The 25,415-nt window shown below is 41.4% G+C and overlaps 1 protein-coding gene across 1 annotated transcript in view; it reads left to right on the forward strand.

Moving 5' to 3' along the window:
* LOC105389042 (fibrillin-1) overlaps positions 1–25,415 on the forward strand; it is a 92,231-nt gene that overhangs the window by 6,389 nt on the left and 60,427 nt on the right. Inside the window, exons 2-15 of the mRNA XM_048628636.1 lie at positions 6,869–7,017; positions 9,072–9,154; positions 9,499–9,624; positions 9,936–10,040; positions 10,498–10,605; positions 10,955–11,133; positions 15,365–15,526; positions 16,350–16,437; positions 16,794–16,949; positions 17,439–17,670; positions 17,918–18,003; positions 18,388–18,556; positions 19,092–19,308; positions 25,291–25,404. Coding sequence (XP_048484593.1) covers positions 6,869–7,017; positions 9,072–9,154; positions 9,499–9,624; positions 9,936–10,040; positions 10,498–10,605; positions 10,955–11,133; positions 15,365–15,526; positions 16,350–16,437; positions 16,794–16,949; positions 17,439–17,670; positions 17,918–18,003; positions 18,388–18,556; positions 19,092–19,308; positions 25,291–25,404 — 1,974 coding nt within the window. The remainder of the gene's footprint in view (positions 1–6,868; positions 7,018–9,071; positions 9,155–9,498; positions 9,625–9,935; positions 10,041–10,497; positions 10,606–10,954; positions 11,134–15,364; positions 15,527–16,349; positions 16,438–16,793; positions 16,950–17,438; positions 17,671–17,917; positions 18,004–18,387; positions 18,557–19,091; positions 19,309–25,290; positions 25,405–25,415) is intronic.

Here is a 25,415-nt window from a genome sequence, read left to right on the forward strand (position 1 = left end):
GCAATCCATTGTCTGTGTCTGCGCTACCGTATACCAAAGCATAATTCAAAGTACCTTTTATGTACCGCAGTACACGTTTTAAACTTTTATATAGCATGATACTTGCACAGTGCTGATACCTGCTAAGGAAACTAACAGACACACATAAGTCTGGTCTTGTGCCACAAACTGCATACATTAAACTTCCTATTAGTTGTCTACACTTTTTCTCAATTTCAGAACTTTCTGAAACATCTCTTTTTAAAACTTCAAATTTAAAGTTTTGATCTATAGGAGTACTCATAGGTTTGCAGTTTGACATATTAAAACGCTCTAGAACTTTAGTTAAGTATTTACTTTGACTAATTATAATTTTATCTTTTTCTTGAACAATGTCAATACCTAAAAAACTTTTAGCTAATCCTAAATCCTTCATTTTGAATGACATACACAGGTTTCTTTTAAAAACTTCTAAATCACTGTTTTTAGTGCTAAATATCAGTATGTCATCGACATATAACAGTAAATAGGTCTTACATTCACCTTGTTTTCTAGAATATAAACAGTGATCACTTTTTGACTTGGTAAAACCTTCCTTTATCATGAAGTTATCAAATTTTTTATTCCAGTACTTAGGAGATTTTTTTAACCCGTACAACGATTTGTTGAGTTTACAGATTTCACCAGAAGGTAGTTTTAGATACACTGTTTCATCTATATCACCGTGTAAAAAGGCACCTACTACATCCATTTGATGCACTGATAGTCCTAATTTATGTGCTACAGCCATAAATACCCTAAATGTTGGCAATCTAGCAACTGGTGAATAGACCTCTAGATCACAATCATCCTGTTCAAAACCTCTTGCTACTAGCCTAGCTTTGTAAACCTTTTGATCTCCGACCTCTTTAACTTTAAAAACCCATTTACTTGAAATAACTTTGTTACCGTCTGGGACATCGTCTACTATAGTCCATGTATTATTTTCATTTAATGTATCCATCTCTGTTTTCATAGCATCCTTCCAATTTTCTTTAGCATCTGAAGTCAGAGCTTCTTCAATGGTGAGTGGTTCCACGGACGTTGTGAGGAAATTAGTTTCATAATCCTTTAAATATTGAGGTTTTTTTATAGTCCGCTTGCTTCTCCTTAGGTTTGATTCTGGTATTCCTTCATCTACATCTTCTGTTGTTATTTCTTCAACTTCTAGGTTTTGTCTATCGACCATTTCTGACACTGCCCTGTCTGGTGTACTATATCCTTCGAGCTCTTCTTCACTTGATTCTTTCTCTTCTGTAGATGTCATTTCTTCTTCAGATACTATATTTTCCTCATTTATTGTCGGCATCTGTTGTTCTTCAGAGATTGTATAATCATTACCTATAGTTTGATTTGTAGAGGTAGAAGCTTCAATAACCTGATCACCGTTACCTACTATTGGACGTGACTTCTCACTACTCATTTCTTTCATAAAAGTTACTTCTCTTTTAATCAAAACATCATTTTTGTTGGGAAAATAGATTCTATATCCCTTAGTTGTTTCTCCATAACCTACAAAGAAACCTATCTCTGCTTTACTATCCCATTTGGTTCGTTTTTGATTTGGGATGTGAACCCCGACTTTACACCCGAAAGTTTTTAAGTTATTTAAATCAAACTTATTTGTTTTGAACCATAACTCATAAGGGGTAACATTTTTTATTCTACTTTTACCTGTTCTATTTATAACGAACACTGCTGTGTTAACAGCTTCTGCCCAAAGGGACTTGTTTAAGCCGCTTGACAGTAAAATACTCCTAGCCGCTTCTGTTGTTGTTCTCATTTCTCTTTCAACACAACCATTTTGCTGTGGGGTGTAGGGAACACTTGTTTGATGAATGATACCTAAGTTATCCAACAACACTTTCATACTTTTATTTAAGAACTCTAACCCACAGTCAGACCTTATAACCTCAACTTTGTACTCAAGATTTTTTGTAACATAATTAAGAAAAATCCTAACTTTTTCAATGGTTTCTGACTTATTTTTAAGAAAATATACTGTTTTATACTTTGTATAGTCATCTTTAATAAGTAGGTAATATCTGGCACCACCTAATGATGTTGATTCCATTGGCCCACAAAGATCCATATGTAAAAGTTGCCCAGGTCTCTCCGCCCTAACTTGACTTAATGGAAATGGTTGTTTGTGTAACTTGCCCTTAAGACACGACTCACATGTTACTTCCCTACCACTGTTTAAATCACAATCAATGTTAGACCTTTTCAACATTAATTTCACTTGTTCAATGTCCTGATGACACATTTTTTCATGCCAATCCATTAAATTATCACTGCACTTACCAACACATGCATTTTCAAAACTTATAAACCTGAATTTCATGACAAATAGATTATTTTCTCGATAGGCTAATGCACATACACTTCCTTGTTTATTTTTTGTGAAAATACAGTTTTGTTTATTTATGGTCACATTATAACCCCTGTCTGTTGCTGAACTTGCTGAAAATAAATTCGTTTTTATTTCAGGAACATGCAATACATTATTTAATGTTGTATGAATCCAAACTTTACCGTTGTATGCCTCCAATGTAATGCTACCTAACCCTACTGCATGTATGATTTTACCATCACCTACAATAATAGATTTAGGGTTTTCTAACTTTTTATATTCTGAGAATAAGTTGATGTTATGGCACATGTGCTCTGAGGCACCACTGTCCATGATCCACAAATCATTAGTAGTTTGACTGCTCAAAGCAGACGGCAGCACAGACACAGGAAATGCATTACCAGAGTTTACATAGCTTTTACCACTAAAATTACTGTTATTACTTTTGTTTTTAAACCAACAATTTTTTAAATTATGATTAGACTTTTTGCAGTGAGAACAATACTTGCTGTTATTAGAATTATTATTAATATTATTACTGACATTACCTGACCTGCAATCTTTCTTGTAGTGTCCTATTTTACCACACTTGAAGCATTTCCGTCCCTTGAATGCCGCAAACGCTGTAACCTCTTCTTCCTCCTTCCTTGAGTTGAAGCGCTGCTCCTCAATCAGAAGCCTCGCAGTGAGCTCCTCGAGGGTACGCTTGTCTGCAGGTACTGATTCCCACGCAGACACGAAGTGTTGGTATTGAACTGGTAAGGACGAGGTTATCTTAGTTATAGCCATGCTGTCGCTGACCTCTGCGTTTATGTTTCGAAGCTTACATAGGATTCCTTCGAATCTACTCAAATATTGGGACATGCTATCATTTTCTTCATATCTCATGGCGAAGAACTTTTGTTGGAGAATGTGGACTGACAGCTCTCCTTTTTGCTCAAATATAGTCAGCAATTTGCTCCATATTTCACATGCAGATTGACAATTGGAGATTTGGGGAATTATTTTTTCAGATACATGCATTACAATTAAATTTTGAGCTTTAGCGTCCTTTACCTCCCACTTTTCTATCTCCGATTTATCCTCTGGCGGCTTGAGTGTGCCATCCACGATGTCGAGGAGACCCGCCGCCCTCAGCATGACCTTGATCTTGAAATGCCACGCGGTCCATCCCTCCGCGCCTTCTAGAAGTTGTCGGCGATCGATGCTCAACCCTGCCGCTTCCATTTTTCTTGATGAAGACTCGACGATTGGATCGCTTTACCACGTCCTTGCCTCCGCCTTCGATGGACCTTTACCGGCCCACGCCACGCTGTCGCGTTCGCCTTTGACCTTGACCGGCCACAAGATTTTTCGCCACTTGACCGCAGCAATCCTTCAAACAAAATAGTTTCCACACGATCCACTGGTGAAGGCAGAAGGTCCTGGGCCCACAACCTGATGAAAGCGATGGTGGAAACTATTTATTTAAATGGATTTTGCAAATTAAAAGATGGAGCGTGCAGCGTGATTTTTTTTTTATTTCTATATAACCATAGAGTAGAGGCACAGATTATAAAAAGGTTACAGACCACAAATGCGCTACCTTATTCTGAGACATACAAAAATCTTTGTTGCATTTTAACAATAACGTATCTTTTTTTATTTATTCTTACATAAAAGTACCGACGCTGCATATAATAATATAGTGCTGTTAATCCAACCCTTTTTCAGTATAGATAGTTGTGTTGTTGATTACTCGACTGCTCTGCGTTAATTGTCGCTCCATTGGGGGCATCCAGAGACGAGGTGGTGGACACAGTGCATGAGCTAAGCGGATTGTACAATAACAATATACGCGGGGATGCCACGTGTAGGGAAAGTACCTTAAATATTGAAGATAGAGCATTTGTATTGTTTTTAAAATTAAAATAAAGTTTCCTGATATTTATAGCGTTTGAATTATACATATTTATATTCATTAACATTTAAACGCATCAGAGGTGTTGTGTATAAAGTGATATACTTAATAATGTTTTACATCATAATATACAGTTAAGTAAATCGATAAACTTGCTTCTTCTCTCACCGCTCTCGCACTGTGAATTTATGTTGAAGCATCTACACTCTACATGTAGAGTAAAGGGATGTCGGCATCTTTAACTGGGACTCATGTTGTCAATAGAACGCAATTCATTCTCTCATGTCGATTCTTTGAACGCATACCATCATGTTGACGTTTATGGAACCTTTTTTGACGCTTTTTATTTTAAGTACTGTATTCGTTGTACTTTTGCCATGAATATTCCCATATCCCAGGCTTAGCAAGATAATCTAGAAGTAAAATCCTATCCCTAAACCCGGCCCTGGTAGATGTACTAAATTCGTATAGCAGAAAAACAGTTTCAAAGCTGTCATACTTACTTATTGTACAAGTACCAAAATAAATACCATCCATTGTCATGGTCCTTTTCAGCGTAGCTCAGGTTTCACGTGAAAGCTTTTACAGTTAGCTGTAAAGGTTTTATAAATGTTTTTCTTTAAATGTTAAACCAAAAAGCTATGTTTTCTAACACCGTCAGGAATATTTCCTGGCTATTGTGAACTGTTGCTGGGTGTTATGATGATAGGATCAAAGATGACATTAAGTGTCCATACAATACCTTCAAGCACATTTGGAAACTTATAGATCTTATTACTAACGGGATAAACATTATAATAGAACAAAAAAAGGATCAAGCGAGTCCTGTTGAATGCAATAAAGAGTAATGTTCTTTTAACGGCGATGCGAGTAGATTTGTTTACACAACCCATTTTAATTTAAATCCATTGAATAAGTAACCCGAGAAAGATACTCTTATAAACATAAATTAAATATTTTGATATTTGTTCATTAAAGGATAATGATCCTTTTAGTTAACAGTTTGCTTGTCATGATGCAAACAACTTGATCATGGCATGATAATATTATGATGTGTAGAGAATGGAGATATTTTTATTAGGTATCTATCTTCATCTATGTAAGTATATAAGATATCGTACACCACGAGGGGGTTTCTTTCATGCACCATGCACGATTCTCTACAAAAAGTATACGCACATAATAATGCAAGCCATCGGCTGGTCTATGAATGATATTTAAAGTAAATAAGCGTCGGTACATCCTGATCTCTAGCTAGTTACGAAGTGGGCGGCCGCCTCTCGTGACTCAGGACTAAGGACTCCAGATTACCTATATTGCATTGATGCATGAATGGTCCTTTTTAGGTTACTTTTTTCTATTTATAATAATTAATGTTTAGATTTATGGAAGAATGGCATGGCAGACCTGAAAAAACCTTCCAAAAACAATAACCCTTTTTGCAGCACAGAGTTCAATCTACCTATCTTATGTCGAGAAGCAGAAAGGAACTTTAAGCTGATATCGGCATTAAATCTTATGTATGTCTCTTTCTGTCCGTATACTGTCAAAGCAAGGCAGCAATACATTAAACATCAACATTAGCTTAAAGCTGCCTTTCTGCAATTCAGCGTAAACTACTTATTTTTTATTTGCAAAGCGATAAAATATGTTGGCTTAGTATAAAAGAATCGGTCGTAAAGCACGCTGTTATCACAATATTATACTCGTTTAAACACTTGATTGTGACTATTTATGTATTTATCTCGTATCGGCATTTAAGTACGAGGTGCATTATCTTGCAGTGATTATGTAAAGCTTGATTTACATAATTAATAAATGTAATCCTGCGTGGTACTTAACTACAAAGTTAGGCTTTGTAATTTGAATATGGTTTCGTTTTCGATAATTAAAGCTACATCATCTTCTGCGAACACACGCTTAGCATAGGTTTCTTCAACTTTACAAAAAAAACGAACCTACCGATCTCTTTGCTGTTTCTAAAATATATTTTGTTCTGTGAGCATTTACAAAGCTGCCTAATGTCTGAAATCCGTCCCATGTTACCCTGAAGGTAACAGCCTGGACCTCACTGGTCAGTGGTCACTCTATCTTACATAAAACGAACCTTCAGATCGATGTTGCACTCACCACGGCTCTATCTCGTTGTAATAAACGCACCGATTGCATGACAGCTCTCTTTCGTGCGTTTTTTTGTAAGCTAGAGTGGCCAGGGCCGCAGGGCGCTCGGGTCGTCGCCCCTCTTATCATTTCGGCACGGATTCCCGACCCGTCGTGTGCAGTCCAGATTGTGATGTCATCTCATCACTGTATCTAATGTTTTTTATTTATTATTTTCCCACTGGTAGGTTAGGTTTGTGCGCGTTAGATTTGCTTGTGAGCTTTTGACAATTATCTAAGTATGTTTACTAAGCCATGCAGCTTCCTCCCAAACAGCGGCGCCATAGCTAAGGTGGTAGTGAACCAGCTTCCGAACCTTGGGGCTGCGGGTTCGAAGATAACCAATTGCACTCGCCTCCAACGGATTGCCACAGCACTCTGTCCACTTTCCTCTTCAGCTTGATTATACGTTGACGCTAACTAAGCTCTACTTCCAGGGTGATGGTGCCAAGATGACATTGTGGTGGTGTGTGGCGCTGGCGGCGCTAGTGGCGGGGCAGGCGGAGCGCGCCGCCACGCCGCGGCCGAGGCACTGGGCGCGCGCCGCCAGGACCATGGAGGAGCGGGCGCCGAGGCACTTTGTGGGGTGAGTGGAGGGAGATGGTGCAAGATGACATTGTGGTGGTGTGTGGCGCTGGCGGCGCTAGTGGCGGGGCAGGCGAGTGGAGGGAGATGCAGCAGCTTTGGACTCTGAGAGATTAATAACATAATCGGTGAAGTTACAAAATCAAATGTTGTTGATGAAATTGCGAGCTACAGATTCTCTATCACATCAACTTTAGGACAAAAACTCTTTCGAATTATGAATGTTAAGAATATTTTATTTCATAATGTATCGTCATATTACAAACAAAGGATCCAGCTTAGCTAACCTCACCCACATAACAATCAAAGGACATCATACCAAACAATTGACGACAACCGTCAAAAAACGCGCTCCTTTCCAAACCAGCCGTCTTTTTATAACTGTAGAACACCTAATCCTGCCATTTGTAACTGGAGCCGCCATTCATATCCTACGGTCCAGGGAGCCACGTGTGGGCGCTGTGTGGGTGAATTCCACGCGGCTAGATTTGGGCAGTTGAAGGGGCAGAGCGGAACGACGCCGGAGTCACTGGGGCACGGTTGTGACATGAGACATGGCAAGGTCACACGCGCACGCGGTCAACTGTTTTCTTCTGGTTGGCGGTTTGGTGGTTTAGTTTCGGAGTAGGGTTGTGGACGGTCAGCTTTATAGTATCTACTATCTACACTTTTGTGTATTGACAAACTCACAAGCCGATAATGTTTGAAACAATTAAATGTGTATAGCTACGTATGAAGGTGGCAGTATGCGTTCAAAATTTAGAATGTAAAAGACAGAAGCATTTAGGTAAGGCTGCTGAACGATAAATTCTAGGACTGAAATGCCCAATTTCAAAATGCTTAAAGTTTTGTTTGCTGTTAGGGCTCAATCCCAAATGAAACAGCAAGCAAAGGCGTAACCGAGGCAAGCCGAAGCTCCAACGAACCTAATCACATGCTTGAGGGGGCACAATGGCACAAAGGATCAAAACAGCGGGATAAATATACGCCTTTTAACTGCACTGACCTAAAATAACGAATTAGTCGTCGACATTAAGTGGCGCAACGAATTGTTTGGATGCGCTTTAACTAATCTCTGAGTTATGTTGAAGACAATTGGACGGTCGGGGCAAGGTTGGGGTTGAGATCAGCGGGATACATTGATCTATTAAGTGCTGGAACTAAATATGAATCTATTACGTGTGGTTTGTGTATTTAATGTACAAGGTATACCTACATAAAGCAAGGAGTGAATATGTATCAGTTTAATACGTAGTTCTCCGTCTATGTATGTGCCGTCTCTTTTGATCTTTAACACAATTTAGGCAACCACTTCAAAATAATTGTGGGTAAATGATTTCAATATAGTAAGACGGCCTTTTATCAATTTATTTGAACCCTTTTCATAATAAGGTAATAGATTCAGGGTCAATCGTAGAAAATGTTCCATATCAAATTAATTAAGTATTTACGTACTCTATTTCAAGTTGTTCCATTTTATCGTAATGTTAAGTAATTTCTTAAACTTACTGACCCATTTTCGAGGAGATATCATCACGTCTATTATCTCGGTTATTGTAAACATTTGTAAGTGCATCGTATTTTTACTTTACTACAGTTTTTAACATAATGTATGTTTATAGTATTTTTTGATAAGACTGATTATGTCAGACCTGCTACCCTCATTTTTGTAGAGCTTCAATGATCTTTTGTTAGTTTTAACGCCCACCTCATTTATTTCTACACATATTACTTGTTCCTGTTCGAGATTTTTTTACATTTAAGATTAACTTAAACTTTAACCTACCTGTTAATTTCTACAGTATGGATAGGTATATGGATGGTAAAGAAACCTGACCCCTCTCAAATAGGTATTTTCAATCTAGAAAGCGGTCATGTTTGGTTCATGCACCTACCTGTATTCTATATTCAGCAACCTCATCTTCACTTGAAACTCACTCTCTCCGATACAAAGATTGTCCGTTACAGATTGCTACAGACCTCATAGATTGTATTTTTAAACGTTTTATTTTTTTTATTTTTTCGTTTTAATTTAGTTTTTCTTTTTCTCGGCAGGCCTCACGTATGTCGCAGCCGCAACAGCACGCATTGCTGCCCGGGGTGGACCTCCCGACCCAACTCTCTACTTTGTATCGTCCGTAAGTTATAGCCTATATATATATATTTTAATATTTATATTTTGAAACCCGTTTCGTAGGCATGAGCAATAAGGTTGATTAGGTATAATTTTAGCTCTACATAAGGTAAACCTTACACCTCAATAATGGCAACTTTTTCAAAACTTGACACATAATAATATTATCACTTTGTTGCTGCTAATTTGTACCACAAACATTCGGCCGGAACACCGTCATTATTATTGTTCAGGTGACTTACTGACTCTCCTATGGAACACCTTCGAGTGTTTTAAGTCAGCAGTTTTGTATTTCAGCTCTATAGTATCTACTAGTTGTCTTATGTCTAACTATGTATCATGTTGCAGCAATATGCCGCACGGACTGCGGCGGGCCGGGCGCCTGCATCGCGCCCAACATGTGCCGCTGCCCGGGCGGGCAGGAGGCGCCCTCGTGCCTGGGCGGCGGCGGCCTGGCTGCCTACCCTTACCCTGGTGAGAATAGAGTTGTTTATTACTAACTCTTATTACAATATCCTGTCTCAAAATTCCAGTGGAATACACACTATTCATTGGAACTAGGTGAGCTACGCGTCACAACGCCAACGTAGTAGAGCTTTGCGAACGTATACTTGGCGTTACATCAGTTCTGTCTTTCCGTAGTTGACAGCAGATATAATTAATTGATTTATCATAATAGCCCGAGACTTCGAAAACCGTTTTTCAGTTCGTTTGTTTTGTCTTACCGCCTAAAATGACTGAAAACTTAAAGTGCCTAATTTATAACCTTATAACTGTTATTCCAGCGCGCACGGCGGGCGGGTGCCGGCGCATCTGCATGAACGGCGGCACGTGCAGCAACGCCACTTGTGCCTGCGCACCCGGCTGGACCGGAGACTTCTGCACCGAGCGTGAGTTACGACTGTATATACAGGGTGCTTGTTTATCAGTGGCTATCGGGGCTACGGGATATCCACTAATAAACAAGCTTCCTGTATGTCTCTCTCTTTCAGGCTATGTATCCCATATAGAGGTGGAGTCTGCCTTTCTTGCTTTCTCTCTCTACTTCACCCTGTCTCAAAAGTCGTCTTCAGAGACTTTGCAGTGTCGTAGGTACATAGGTCTGTTTGAACGACGTCCGAACGTCCGACGTCCGTTATTTAAAGTTGTACTTTAGAGTTATTGCTACAGCGGCTGCTGATCTTATTTAAAGGATTAGCCAGTCAGAGTATGGAAACACGCTTACTGGATAATCCGAACGTACATGGTACAGTACCATGTGTTATTGTGTATTTGTATCTCCCATTTTTCCACTATTAATTTTAGTTACCCAGCTATACATATTAAAACTTAACAATACATTTTCAGCGATCTGCCGGGAGCCATGTCTGCACGGCGGCAGATGTATCGCTCCGGACCGCTGCGTGTGCTTCCACGGACTCTCAGGCACACGATGTGAGATCGACAGACGAACAGGTGATTATCCTTATTGTGTTTCACTTAAAAACCCTTCGACTAGATCCTTAATTTCCTGCATTTACTATTGTCATCTTCATCCCGTATTCGATTGCTAGACATCCAAGTGCCGCAACAATCGGGCTTCTTTGTCGGAAGAGGCGAATAGGTACCTCTCTAAGGTTGAATCATAGGTTTAGCGGTCTGGACCCACCCCTCCTAAAAACGCATGCTCGCGGTTTTCACAAGTTTACCTCGTGTAAACTTCAATCTTCAATCTACATTACATAGACAGAAGAACAAAAAAACTCAGATGTTTACCTTACTATACCACTTATACAACTCTATAACCACCAACCCTTCCCCCCAGGCCCATGCTACACAGACACGCGCGGCGCGCTCTGCACAGGCGCACTAGAGGGCGTGGTCTGCACCAAGCAGCTGTGCTGCGCCACCGTGGGCGCCGCGTGGGGACACCCGTGCGAGCGCTGCGCTGATCTCGACTGCCCCCAGGGGCATCTGAGGAATCTGGCTACTAAGGAGTGTCAGGTGAGTTGATGACGATGATGAAAAGAGAGCGAGACGTTGATAAACGTCAATCCGCAGCATCGGTCTGTCATCGACGTAGGTAAACGTAACTGTGACGCAAATCGCAATAAATACTGATAATACAGATTTACGACATGATTAAAATTAACTTTCGAGTTTCGGCTCTTTGCGTCAGTAAAAAAGTAGAAATTCGTTTAATACAACGTCAATTTTAAACCTATTGTAAAGTATCAAAAAGCTCTATGAATTTGGGGGTAAGAGTTTAAGTACTTAGGTGGATATAAAAAGGCGCATTGTAAAGCGTAGTATGCATAACGTGACCATTTATTTTTTTTGTCAAAGCGGGACACCTGCGGAATTTCATATCCCTCAAAGACATATATTATCTTTCCTTCTTATCTTTTCGCTCAGTTTGCTCAGTGGCCTCAGTGCATCAATTGAAAGTTCAATCCCTACGATGACAGAGTGAAATATGAAAGAGATGCATGAAAGGTGAATGACCATTTTTTTTATATTTATCTAATAATCTAGTAAAGTTGGTATATTTAGGATACCTAAGTACTTACTATGTTTTTATAAATATACCAGACGGGTACGTAGTACACTACATAGATCCGAATAACTTTTTTACGAATATGAAAATAACGATATTTTCATTTATGAATTCCATAGTTCTAGTAAATTTTAAGTTTCCGAATAATGAAAATTACGAAAAGATGATAAACGAAATTTCAAACAACAGATTTATTAAAATGACCATTGTAATTTTTTTGAGTGTTATAATTTCTATGTGAAACATTAAAATAAACGATTTTTTATTATATCGAATTGTTTAAATAACGAATCCCGAAGTTTTAATATTCCGAAAACACAAATCCCCGAACTTAGTTAACAATTTAACAGTTTTTTTTGCTTCGCTCCGCTTTGTTTTTCGACATCTATGTGCACCTAAACGCTTGCTCGTCGTCGCACCTATCTTTAGGTTTAGGTCCTAAGGTTTTTAAGGTTAAACACCGTAAAAATCCGAACAATTATTTTGCTTTGTTGTAAGTACTGTAACTTAACAACAAATACTACAAATATTTTTCTATTTAACAATATTTTTACTCTATATTTGAAACGCTCCGCTTTGTTTTTCGATATCTACACTCGCGAGCAACCAAATCGACTCAAGCCTTCACGGCGCACATATACATTGATTTTCCTAAAACGATAAATGGTAAATATAAAAGTGATATGTCATTCGAAAGCTGAAGAATTAGGCTTTCAATTAAGATCAATACCATAAAAAAAAACTAAGCGCAGATTTAATGACGCATTTTAATTGCCCGTCAGTGTTAATTACCTCATTAGGAATCCACGCCTTGCGCTACCTGATCCCGCTATAAAACCTTTCCACATCCGGTGTACCTTATCAGTCGCTTGTTGCAAGTTGACCGGTACACATCTCGTTGCATTGTATTCCTTGTTTTCGCAAACCCATGGATACCACACCAGAAGAAGCTGCTCAAGTTGTTGCCTTGCTGCAACAAGGGTTAAGTCAGCGAGCAGTCGCTGCCCAGCTCCACTTGAGCCAGTCTGCTGTATCCCGAGTATACAGACGGTTCCAAGAGACTGGTGCCTTCAATCGAAGACCAAGAACGGGCCGCCACCGCTGCACTTCAGAGAGAGACGACCGCTTCATTGTCTCAACCTCGCTGCGCAATCGACACCTTACGGGCGTTGATGTGCAGCAAGAACTGAGACGTGTACGACAAGTGGCTGTCAGCGAGTGGACAGTGAGAAGACGCTTGAAGGAAGCCAACTTGACACCAAAAAGACCTGCATCAGGCCCCAAATTGACTGCAGGCCACCGACAAGCGCGTCTTCAGTTTGCTCGAGAGCATCTCGATTGGAGCATTGCGCAATGGCGGTCGGTCCTGTTTACTGATGAGTGCAGAGTGTGTCTGCATGGCAGTGACAGGAGAGGCCGGGTCTACCGGCGTCCGGGGGAACGATTTGCCCAATGTTGTTTCGCTGAAACAGTAGCATATGGCGGCGGTTCCTGCATGATGTGGGCTGGTATTTCTCTAGAGGGAAAAACCGCACTTGTTTTCGTGCCTGGAGGCGGCCGAGGAGGCGGGTTAACAGCTGATCGGTACATCACCGACATTCTACTCGGTCATGTTGTGCCCTATGCAGAATTTGTCGGTGAAGACTTCGTGCTAATGCACGACAATGCCCGCTGCCACACGGCACGAGTCAGTCGGCAGTTTCTGAGAGAGAAGGAATTGCGCACGATGGACTGGCCTGCGCTCAGTCCTGACCTGAATCCCATCGAACACTTATGGGACGAGCTCAAAAGAAGAGTTCGGGCCAGGAATCCAGTCCCTGCAAGCGTGGACGAGCTGAAGACAGCTTTATTAGAGGAGTGGGACGGCATTCCTCAGGAAACTGTCAAAAAGTTGATAAGGTCTATGAGAAACAGGCTGCAGGCTGTAATTAGGGCAAGAGGGGGCAATACAAAGTATTGATTTAAATAAATAAATTTTTATCTTAACATTTTTTGTTTAATTTGTATAATACGATACCCATACCCTTTTTTCCTAAATTCCCGTTTTTCCTACAATTGCGTTCAGACATCATTTATTTCAAAAATGATGAATGGATTTCAATAATAATGATATCAAATTAAAGCTGACATCTTAAGCTTTTAAATGACATATCATTTTTATTATTTCTATTCATAATTTTACTTGTATTAATGTATGTTTGCGCCGTCAAGGCTTGAGTCGATTTGGTTGCTCGCGAGTGTATGTGCACCTAACACGCTCCTCCTCGCTTTGATGGTCGTCGCACTTATCTTTAGGTTTTGCTTCTAAAGTTTTTGAAACGTTCATTTCATTTTTGACAAAATCCGAATTATCATATTTTCGGTCCGGATTTCATCTTTTTGTGATTATAATAAATCTGTATTTTATTTTTCGCATACTAAAGTAATGTATTTGACAATCGTAATAACAAACCTTCGTGATTATTATAACTATTCGATTTTTGATAGATATAAAAAAATCGTTATTGCAATATTTTGTAAATTAGGTAAATATTCGGTGTTTCAAATTCGGAAAAAAGTTTTTCGGAATTTTTGGGTGTTCTCATACTAGTCGGTACAAAATTCTTAAACGTCATACTTAGATTTTTTAAATAATTTGAGTAGTTTAATTTAACGTTTTTATCAATAGTGCATCTTATCTTATTTTCACATTCGTAAAAGTTAATACACATAACTTTTTTGGAAAACATGTACTCCCACGCATTTCTTCTTTGTTAGGAATTGGTAGGTGAGCGAGATATATTTATATCCACAATACACAGCAAGAGCGAGTCAATGATCGTCACTGAACGAAGTTAACTCGCGGAGTCTCGGTGACTCATATTACTCCCTATAGTCTATGTGAGTACGTGATAAGAAGATAAATAGTTGTCTCAAGTGATTAAAAGAAAGAAAGGAAATATGGGATGAAGTTACAAAATGTAGGTAATTTAAATTATCGTTTAGTCTGTATAACAAAGCGGGACATTTTAGCCCTCGCGGGGGACAGCGGGACGCACAGCTTGAAAGCGGGACTGTCCCGCCCAAAGCGGGACGTATGGTCACGTTAAGTATGCACCAAGCAGCTGTGCTGCGCCGCCGTGGGCGCCGCGTGGGGACACCCGTGCGAGCGCTGCGCTGATCTCGACTGTCCTACGGGGCATTTGAGGAACCTGGCTACTAAGGAGTGTCAGGTGGGTTGGCGGAGACGTTGATACCGTGATTGTGATAAATGTTGGAAGTGTCCTGGCCGCATGTTATTTCACCGATGCTGATAAACATCACAAAAGAAGCTCGTATCGAATATAGCGATTAGTGACGTTCTTCTTCTTCATAGCGCGTCGGTTGGGTCACCGTAATTAAAGCAAAGCCATCAAGTATGTCTCTCTTTGACTATCTATGGTGCGCCGAACGTATCTTAAGTATAGTTGATACGTGACTCTAACTGTCTCTAACTGTGAGTATCAATAACTCTATCTACCGATGACTGGTAGTTACTTTCATACTATTGTGACACAATAAAAGTTACAACCTGTCAAAATCGTATGGAAGTAACTACCAGTCATCGGTAAATAGAGTTATTGAAACTGGTAGTAAGAGGCTTCTAACACCCAATTACTTACGAGTATATTGATAATCACCCTAACTTTTATTCCCCAGGACATAGACGAGTGCCTGGCCGTGCCCGGGCTGTGCGGCGGCGGGCGCTGCGTGAACTCGCCCGGCTCCTTCTCCTGCGAGTGTCCCGCCGGCCAGCGGAGGCACCCGGCCACCAACAACTGCGCCGACATCGACGAGTGCGAGGACCCCGACATCTGTGCGGTGAGCTACCAGTGTACTAGACATAGACTGTGTACTAGACATAGACGAGTGTCCCGCCGGCCAGCGGAGGCACCCGGCCACCAACAACTGCGCCGACATCGACGAGTGCGAGGACCCCGACATCTGTGCGGTGAGCTACCAGTGTACTAGACATAGACGAGTGTCCCGCCGGCCAGCGGAGGCACCCGGCCACCAACAACTGCGCCGACATCGACGAGTGCGAGGACCCCGACATCTGTGCGGTGAGCTACCAGTGTACTAGACATAGACGAGTGTCCCGCCGGCCAGCGGAGGCACCCGGCCACCAACAACTGCGCCGACATCGACGAGTGCGAGGACCCCGACATCTGTGCGGTGAGCTACCAGTGTACTAGACATAGACTGTGTACTAGACATAGACGAGTGTCCCGCCGGCCAGCGGAGGCACCCGGCCACCAACAACTGCGCCGACATCGACGAGTGCGAGGACCCCGACATCTGTGCGGTGAGCTACCAGTGTACTAGACATAGACTGTGTACTGACTGAAGAAGTGAACGTCGCGGTTAATGAACTAGTTGAAAAATTATGTGTATGGATGAATAAAAAAGTAAAGTCATGAAACGATTTGAGACATGCATATAGCTTTGAATCACCTTTAGGTGGCACCGCACCCTCACTACAAGGAGCCTCAAGCAACAAGAATAGCCCTTCCAGTCCGGACGTGACGGGATTTGGCCTAAACACCTACTCTTATCATACCTATGTCATCTATCGAAGAAGTTGATCAAATCTCTTCCTACTCCTGTCTGTTGTGAGTAATAAAATATTGACTTTGTTCCACAGAACGGCAAATGCGTGAACACTGAAGGCGACTACTACTGCTTGTGCAACCCGCACTTCATCCCTAGCCCTGATAAGAAGTTTTGTATCGGTAAGTTCACACGTCACATCCAAATATTATAGGATTAATTCAAACGAGATAAGACACAAACTTTATGCTTTTCACAACTAAGTTTTGAAGTTGAGGCAGCTATGTAAGCATGTATTGTATATGCCTACATAAGTCTAGCAGTTTTAGGGTTTGTTACCTTTCGTGAAAGGATAAGCCAGTGATTTGCAGATGCGCCGGACGTTTTAAGGAAACAGTTGATACATCACTTTGGGAAGCTCCTTTCGCGCACCCCAAAATATTACTTAATAAGTCTTGAATCTATTTCAGTATCACTTCATAGACTGTGTATCTGTCCGTGTCAAAAACTTTTTAACCCCTCCATCCTTCTCCCTCAGACGGTCGCGTAGGCGACTGCTTCACGTACCTGAGCGAGACGGGCGAGTGCTCCGACCGACTCAACGTGCCGCTGTCCAACCGGGACTGCTGCTGCGGGTACAACATGGGCCGCGCGTGGGGGTCGCTCTGCGCGCCTTGTCCCCCGCGCCCTTCTAGTGAGTTACTGTAGCTACCTAAACTATCAAATTATGACAGTATATTAAGACAAAGTGTACTGTACTGTATCAAGCCCAAGAGCCTGTTACAGTCCACTAGTATTTATTCGAGGTCCTAAAAATGCCTGCTGCACATTGGTCCAGATACTTAGGTGAATTATATTATAGACAGATTATAGTATTAAAATCATTTAGGAGGCAATCAGTTACTCTACATTTATTCCTCACTTCCTCAGTAGAGTTTCTGCTGTGCTCTTCTGAATCATATATTTCGTAACAATACTGAAACATAAAATGAAGGTCACAAAAAACGAAGTTGGAAATCTAAAGCTACGTTCACTCACTGAAATAAAAGCCACTAGTTTATGAAGGATATAGACAGTTGGTGTAGTACCAACTGTCTATATCCTTCATAAACTAGTGGCCTACGAACCCTCAAAGATAGCATCGATTAAACCTTGATCTGACTAACAAATTCTTCTCTTCCAGCTGAATGGTCGCACCTGTGCGGCGGGACGGCAGTTCCCCCCGACTGGCGGCGCAACAACGGCACCTGGGGCGGGGGCGGCAACGGCGGGGGCGGCATCAGCGGGGGCGGCAACAGCGGCGGCGGCGAGTGGGGCAGCCGCGATCGCCCCGCGCAGCCGATCGTCAAGATAAACGAGTGCATGCTGAGGAATGCTATTTGTGGATTGGGGAATTGCGTGGATAAGGATGTTGGGTGAGTTGCTTGTAAACAAACTATACAATATAAGTGATAGTTAGTATTAACTAGTCCACCAATGTTGTCACGTCAGTCAATACTTGATTGCCTCAAACCAAAGTCCAATATTTAAAATTTCAATAACTAAATGTATTGTACTGTCGAAATTGAGTCCGCAACTCCCATCGTTTTTCTAACTATATATTTCCTATTGAAGTATATTAACCGTATATTTGTATCCTAATAAAGTTCATTTCTTTTCTAGCTACCAGTGCGACTGTTGGGACGGCGCGGAGGCCACGCAACAAGACGGGAACCCCACTTGTATCGACATCGACGAGTGTGCCTTGGGTATGTTATGTTACAACTGACATATGAAATGGTTTTGATTGTCTGGGCTGTTTTCTCCATAATCCAGTAGTAAATCTGGCTAGAGTAAGAAAATCGCATATAAAATATTTATTTGTATAATTCATTACCTACTTGCTGCATCTTTTAATATTTTGGTGGTGGTGGAAAGTTCTGTAAGTTGCCCTACTTTCCATTGCAAAATCAACAGTTTCAATCAAATTGTGTTCAGCAAATCAAATATTTTAACGATAATTTATTCTTTAAAATGTCACCTATTATTATATCCTTCGAGGTAAATAGTACCGTTAATGTTGTGTATTTCCTTTTGTCAGTTCTGTGTTTGTGTGCAATCAAGTATTATCTATCTATCTATCCATTCCGCAGGCTACTGCCAAGGCGGCACGTGCATCAACAAGCCGGGCTCGTTCGAGTGCCGCTGCCCGCCCGGCTTCGACCCCGTGGAGGGCGGGCGCCGCTGCAGTGACAAGAACGAGTGTGAGAGCACCAATGGGGGGATGTGTACCAATGGGGTGTGCACTAATATTGATGGCGGGTGAGTACTGAGTACTGATGTTAAATCTAAGTATAGACGAGTTACGACGACTAAGACTAGGCGAATTACTAGCTTTTATTGGAACGGCTTCGACCCCGTGGAGGGGGGGCGCCGCTGCAGCGACAAGAACGAGTGTGAGAGCACTAATGGAGGCATGTGTACTAACGGGGTGTGCACTAATATTGACGGCGGGTGAGTAATAATGTTGTAGACGATAATGGCTATTGTAATAGTTGACAAAGGAAAAGACACGGACATAAGGGAATGGTTGGCGGACCTGCCAGATGGTCTTATGTATCGGCGAAGCCAGTAAGTTAGAATATCACAGTGAGCCTAACCTTACTTCGTTATAGAAGTGAAAACAAAATGAGATTTTTATGGCACATAAAGCAGCTCAGAAATCCTTCGTTGCCGCATCCCTTGAGATAATTATGTTCAACAGAGGCCGATAGAGGACTGTCAGCATCCCTTGATTGGATTAACAAGTGTAGTCACATAATACTTATATCTTATATCCCACCCATCCCTCCGCCAGTTTCGAGTGCACATGCAACCCCGGCTACGAGGCGACGGGCAGCGGCGCGGCGTGTCGCGACGTGGACGAGTGTCGCGACAACCCGCGCGTGTGCCGCCGCGGCCGCTGTCGCAACTCGCCCGGCTCCTACCAGTGTCTGTGCGAGCCGGGCTACGAGGCCACCCCGCCCGGCTACTGTGTGGATGTCGACGAGTGCCGCGACCAGACTGTCTGTCAGGTGAGTTGTATATAACAACAACATGTCGCGACAACCCGCGCGTGTGCCGCCGCGGCCGCTGTCGCAACTCGCCCGGCTCCTACCAGTGTCTGTGCGAGCCGGGCTACGAGGCCACCCCGCCCGGCTACTGTGTGGATGTCGACGAGTGCCGCGACCAGACTGTCTGTCAGGTGAGTTGTATATAACAACAACATGTCGCGACAACCCGCGCGTGTGCCGCCGCGGCCGCTGTCGCAACTCGCCCGGCTCCTACCAGTGTCTGTGCGAGCCGGGCTACGAGGCCACCCCGCCCGGCTACTGTGTGGATGTCGACGAGTGCCGCGACCAGACTGTCTGTCAGGTGAGTTGTATATAACAACAACATGTCGCGACAACCCGCGCGTGTGCCGCCGCGGCCGCTGTCGCAACTCGCCCGGCTCCTACCAGTGTCTGTGCGAGCCGGGCTACGAGGCCACCCCGCCCGGCTACTGTGTGGATGTCGACGAGTGCCGCGACTAGACTGTCTGTCAGGTGAGTTGTATATAACAACAACATTTCGCGACAACCCGCCAGGGTGTCTTTCACGTGAGTTGTGGGTTACTAGATGAGAGAAAATGCTGAGTTTAGTTTCCTTGATGTACGAAGGTGACAATCCAGGAAGTATACATATAAGGTGTCGGCAAGTCACCCATACAGGCTGCATTCGTCTACTCTACACCAAACGTTATATTCACCATAGATTACACACACGGCTTATTAACCATGATTTTATTTTTCCGCATAACACTTTACTCGTTTAGAATTTAACATCTCTCCCTTGGCCTATCAAACCCAAACTCAAACTCAAACTCAAATTTTTTTATTCATCGTACAAATATAAAATTTTCTGATGAACGTCAATTTTTACAAATTACTCTCCGTTCGGATAAGGGGGGGCTCTTTCTGTCTAAGGAGAAGAACGGAGGCAAGAAACTCCTGAGCCATCTTTTCAAAAAAAGACTTAAAACTAGTTGGTATACAATACATATACTTACTTACTTACTCCGCTGGCTCAGCGACCCGAAGTGGATCTTGGCCTCAGACACAAGAAGTCGCCACTGGTCTCTATCCTGCGCAGTCGCTCTCCAGTCGCCTGCCTGTAGTTGGCGCAGGTCCTTGCCGACTTCATCGCTCCAGCGATATTTGGGACGGCCAACTGGTCTACGACCGCTTGGTACTCCAAGGTAGGCCCTCTTGGCAGCGCGATCCTCCCCCATCCTTTGCAGATGACCAAGCCAACGGAGTCGCTGGGATTTAATGTGACCAATGATGTTTGGCTCGGAAATCAGGTCTTCGATTTCCTGGTTCTTCCGTACTCTCCAGCTACCATCTTCCCTCCTAGTTGGTCCGAGCATTTTCCTCATCACCTTTCTTTCCGCAACCAGAAGTTTATTCTCTTCCTTGAGAGTGAGTGTCCAAGCCTCAGAGCCATACATCAAGATCGGCCGGATTACGGTTTTATAAATTCGGATCTTGGTTTTCCTGCTGAGAAGCTTTGACACTAGCACTTTATGAAGAGCAGCGCTGCATCGGAGGGCGTTTTGTACTCGGATGTCGACATCCGAGTACAATACAATACATATAAGCTTAATAATTATTATTATAATAATATGAGCAGAGCTAACTACTTATCACAGCCATGCACTAACGTCCTCTAAGTAATCATCAATTTTATAATAAGCTTTTTTACTGAGTTTCTCTTTAATGTAACACTTAAACTTATTCTCTGGCATTTGAGCAACTTCTGCTGGAAGCTTATTATAAAATCTAATACAGTACCCTAAAAACGATTTATTAACTTTCGCCAGACGCATCGCTGGAAAAGCCAGCTTATGCTTGTTCCTAGTATTAATGTCATGATTACTGCCAATTGTATCAAAAGTTGAAATATTCTTTCGTACATACATTAAATTGGAAAAAATGAACTGACATGGAACTGTAAGGATGTTAATTTCTTTAAATAGTTCTCTCAATGAATCCCTGGAACCAAGTTTGTATATAGAGCGGATGGCTCTTTTCTGTAATACAAATATAGTTTCAATATCAGCTGCTCTACCCCAAAGCAAAATGCCATACGATAATAAGCTGTGGAAATAACTAAAGTAAACTAATCTGGCGGTTTCAACGTCGGTCAGCTGTCTAATTTTCCGTACAGCAAAAGCTGCGGAGCTCAACCTTCCAGACAATTTTTCAATGTGAGGTCCCCACTGTAACTTTGAATCTATAGTCATTCCAAGAAAGACAGTATCATTAACTAGGTCCAATTTATTCCCATCTAGAATAATGTTAGTATCGCATTGTCTAACATTCGGCAGTGTAAATTTAATACATTTCGTTTTCTTAGAATTCAATAGAAGATTATTAACGGTAAACCAATCGTGTATGTCAGATAGAATTGAATTAATTTCATTAAAATTATTTTCTCTTCTTTTAACTTTGAAAAGCAAAGAAGTATCGTCAGCAAATAAAACTATATTAGTCAATTTTTCAACCATAAAAGGCAAGTCATTAATATAAATGAGGAATAAAAATGGTCCTAGAATAGATCCTTGAGGGACGCCTATTTCTACATGAGCCCCCTGTGATTTAGTATTGTTAATATCGACCCTTTGTTGTCTCTTGTCTAAATATGAAGATATCAAATCTAAAGCCTTTCCTCCTATTCCATAGTATCTAAGTTTCGAAATTAAAGTCTGATGGTCTACACAATCAAACGCCTTCGACAGATCACAGAAGACTCCAATAGCATCGTGATGGTCTTCCCAGGCGTCAAATATGTGCTTAATCAACGCAGTACCGGCATCGGCTGTTGATTTGCCTTTTGTAAAACCATACTGCTGGCTATGAAACAATCGAGCATCATTGAAATGCAAAAGCATCTGACTGAGTATGACCCTCTCAAATATTTTACTCAAAACTGGAAGAACCGAGACAGGCCTGAAATTTGCAGGGTCCTCCATATCCCCACTTTTGAACAGAGGTATAATTTTACTAAATTTCATAAGATCTGGGAACACACCTTCAGCGATACATTTATTAAAGATGTTAGCCAAAATTGGGGCGATTTTATTAATAATAGAAAGAACAAATTTAACTGACATTCCCCACAAGTCTTCAGTTTTCTTCATATTTAATGATTTAAATGTTTTTATAATAGTTAATGTATTAATATATCTGAATTTAAATTCCTTATCGGTTGAAGGTGCGTTCTCCTTCGTCAGGGTTTCAGCTGCTGCAGCCGAAGAATCTAGGTTACACGTAGTCTCTAAAGGAATGTTCGTAAAAAACTCTTCAAAGACCCTCGCCACCGCATCATTCGATGTTATAATGTCATTGCCTACCTTCAAAGATAAATTTGTCTCGCGTGTTCGATTCTTCCCCGTTTCGTTATTAATAATAGTCCAAACGGCCTTAGATTTGTTAGCAGAGTCTTTAATCTTGTTATTAATAAAAATTGTCTTCGCACAGTGACAGACACATTTATACATCTTGCTATATTTCTTCACATAAGATTGAAAGTCAGGTCGGAGTATGAATGTTTTCATCTCATACAGATCATATAATGTCGCCCTGCTTTTGCGAATACCCTCTGTAGCCCAGTCACAAAATTTAATTTTATTGTCAATCAAAACTTCCTTCGTTTCAAAATTACTCTCAAACTCATCAGCTATTATCTTAAACAAGTTACTATACATCTCATTAGAATTGCAATGTAATTTAACATTCGGAAGTTTTTCGTCTAGTTTCTTCAAGTAATTGTCAATTTTCTTTGTAGTAATCGGTCTGCATCTCACCTTAGTTTTATTTGTCTTGTCAGTGTTTACTAAGGTAATGGTCTGCCCACTGTGGTCTGACCTCAGGCAATTAATCACACTACTGTCTTTAAACTCACAGTTACAGAATATGTTATCTAGACAAGTGGCTGACGTGGGTGTAATTCTAGTTGGTTCCAGAAAAACATTAAAAAGATTAAATGATTTAAAAAGTAACAACAATTTCGACCTATTAGGAGAGTCACCTAATAGGTCAACATTAAAGTCACCACACACTATTACTTCCTTTTTACTATTGGAAGCTAACCTTAGAACATCCTCCATGACAGTCTCAAAGGTAATAAAATCACCAGTAGGTGGCCTGTAGGTACTATCGAACAAAAAAGTGTGTTGCCACTTTTAAAACAAATCCTTTGCAATCCCAAATTTGCCTTTGCCTGTCTTTTTAACCTACCCCATTATTTTAAATTTCTCCCTTTGTATTATTTATTGCTTTCGGACTTTCGCACCTTTAAGACAATGCAATGTTGTTTTGTGTTTACACATCTGGTGGCAATAGAGACAGTAACTTTTGGTCAACTTGTACACCATTGGTCAAGAGCGAGTCATTGATGGCTGATGCCTGCAAAGGAAAATGATCCTTAAGGGGGTCCACACTTTTTTGTTCGATAGTACATACTATTATATACTTATTAAGCTCTGCACATGAAATTTCTATATGGTGTTTAACAGAAAGAGCAACTATATCCTTTCGTTCTTTACATTTACAATTTTCTTTAAGAAATATAAGTGACCCACCATGCTCGTTGATATTTCTGTTAAAACAGCTTATAAGTTTGTAATTTTTTAATTGGAACATCATTTTATTCTCGTCTAACCAATGTTCTACATAAACAATCAATGTTAAATTTTTCCGAAAATAGTTCTATTTCTAACAATTTAGAAGAAATACTCTGAATATTCTGATGTACCAATTTAAATTCATTCTTAAATGTCTTGTCCTTCGATAGTTTTGAGCCGAGAGAGCAGTGAACTGAATCAATCTTTATATCAACGCTATGATGCTCTCCCGTTGTCTGAAAATCTAATTTAAATCTACTGTACTATTTTCAGTATTACTACTGACGGTGTCAATAGGGACACAAGTTTTCTTCGTTATAATGCTTATAACTGAGTTAATAAGAGGAGCTACTTCTGTAGCTAAACGTCGTTTCTGATTTAAGGACAGAAATAAACTGTCCCAGGTCAACTTAAAATTATCTACATACAAATTAGTATCAAAGAAATTGATACAGTCAGATTTATAACACGCATTGTACATATTTTTATTTAGGCTACATGTCATATAATTGTATTTGTCAGGCAGTGTGCAAGAATAAGGAAATGCACAAACAAATATATGTTTTGCAGGAATGCTTTCTAATATAGCAAAACTTCTATTTATATCAGAATTTGACACACCTAAACTATTTCCCACCATAATTAATATAGTAGTTTTTTCGGTGTACGACCTCTCTGAAATCAGTTGTACTATTTGTGCGAATGAAAGTTCTGGGTAACAATGATTAACAACATTTCCAGTTACATGATTACCCAACATGTGCCCGAAATCCTTGCCAAGCCTATCGGAGTATACAACTGTGCTGTAATCCTTGGCTGAACTGCTACTACTTGTATCAGTAGTAAGCCTTGTCAAGTAAGTGGGTGACATCTTAGGTAACTGCTTATTACCTACTATTCTACTAGCTGCCTGAGCATAGGTGGGTATCCTATGTAATTTATTATTGGAGGTCGGAAAAACATCTGCTGTAGCCGATTTACTCTGGATGACCCTCGAGGATGGTGTGGCCGTCGGGAGGCTGGTGGTGGCCCTCGGGAGGATGGTGGTGGCCCTCGGGAGGATGGTGGTGGTCCCCGAGAGTCTGGTGGTGATCCCCGAGAGTCCAGTGGTGGCCAACGGGATGCTGTTTGTGGCCTCCGAGGTGGTGGTTGCCCTTGGGAGGATGGTGGTGGTTCCCGAGAGTCCAGTGGTGGCCAGCGGGATGCTGTTTTTGGCCTCCGAGGTGGTGGTGGCCCTCGGGAGGATGGTGGTGGTCCCCGATCACAATCCCCTATCAAATATATTATTCCAAAACCTTTTTGACTATTTTATAAATCCATACATTACTAAACTATGTCTTCCTTCCCCCAGGGCGGCAGATGCGTGAACGGCGAGGGTTCGTTCCAGTGCGTGTGCGAGGCGGGCTACCGGCCCACGCCCGACCGCGGCGCCTGCGTCGACGTGGACGAGTGCACGGAACTTAAGGTTCATTATGT

The sequence above is a fragment of the Plutella xylostella genome, chromosome 21, assembly GCF_932276165.1.
Source record: "Plutella xylostella chromosome 21, ilPluXylo3.1, whole genome shotgun sequence".
In the NCBI taxonomy this organism is placed as follows: Eukaryota; Metazoa; Arthropoda; class Insecta; order Lepidoptera; family Plutellidae; genus Plutella; species Plutella xylostella.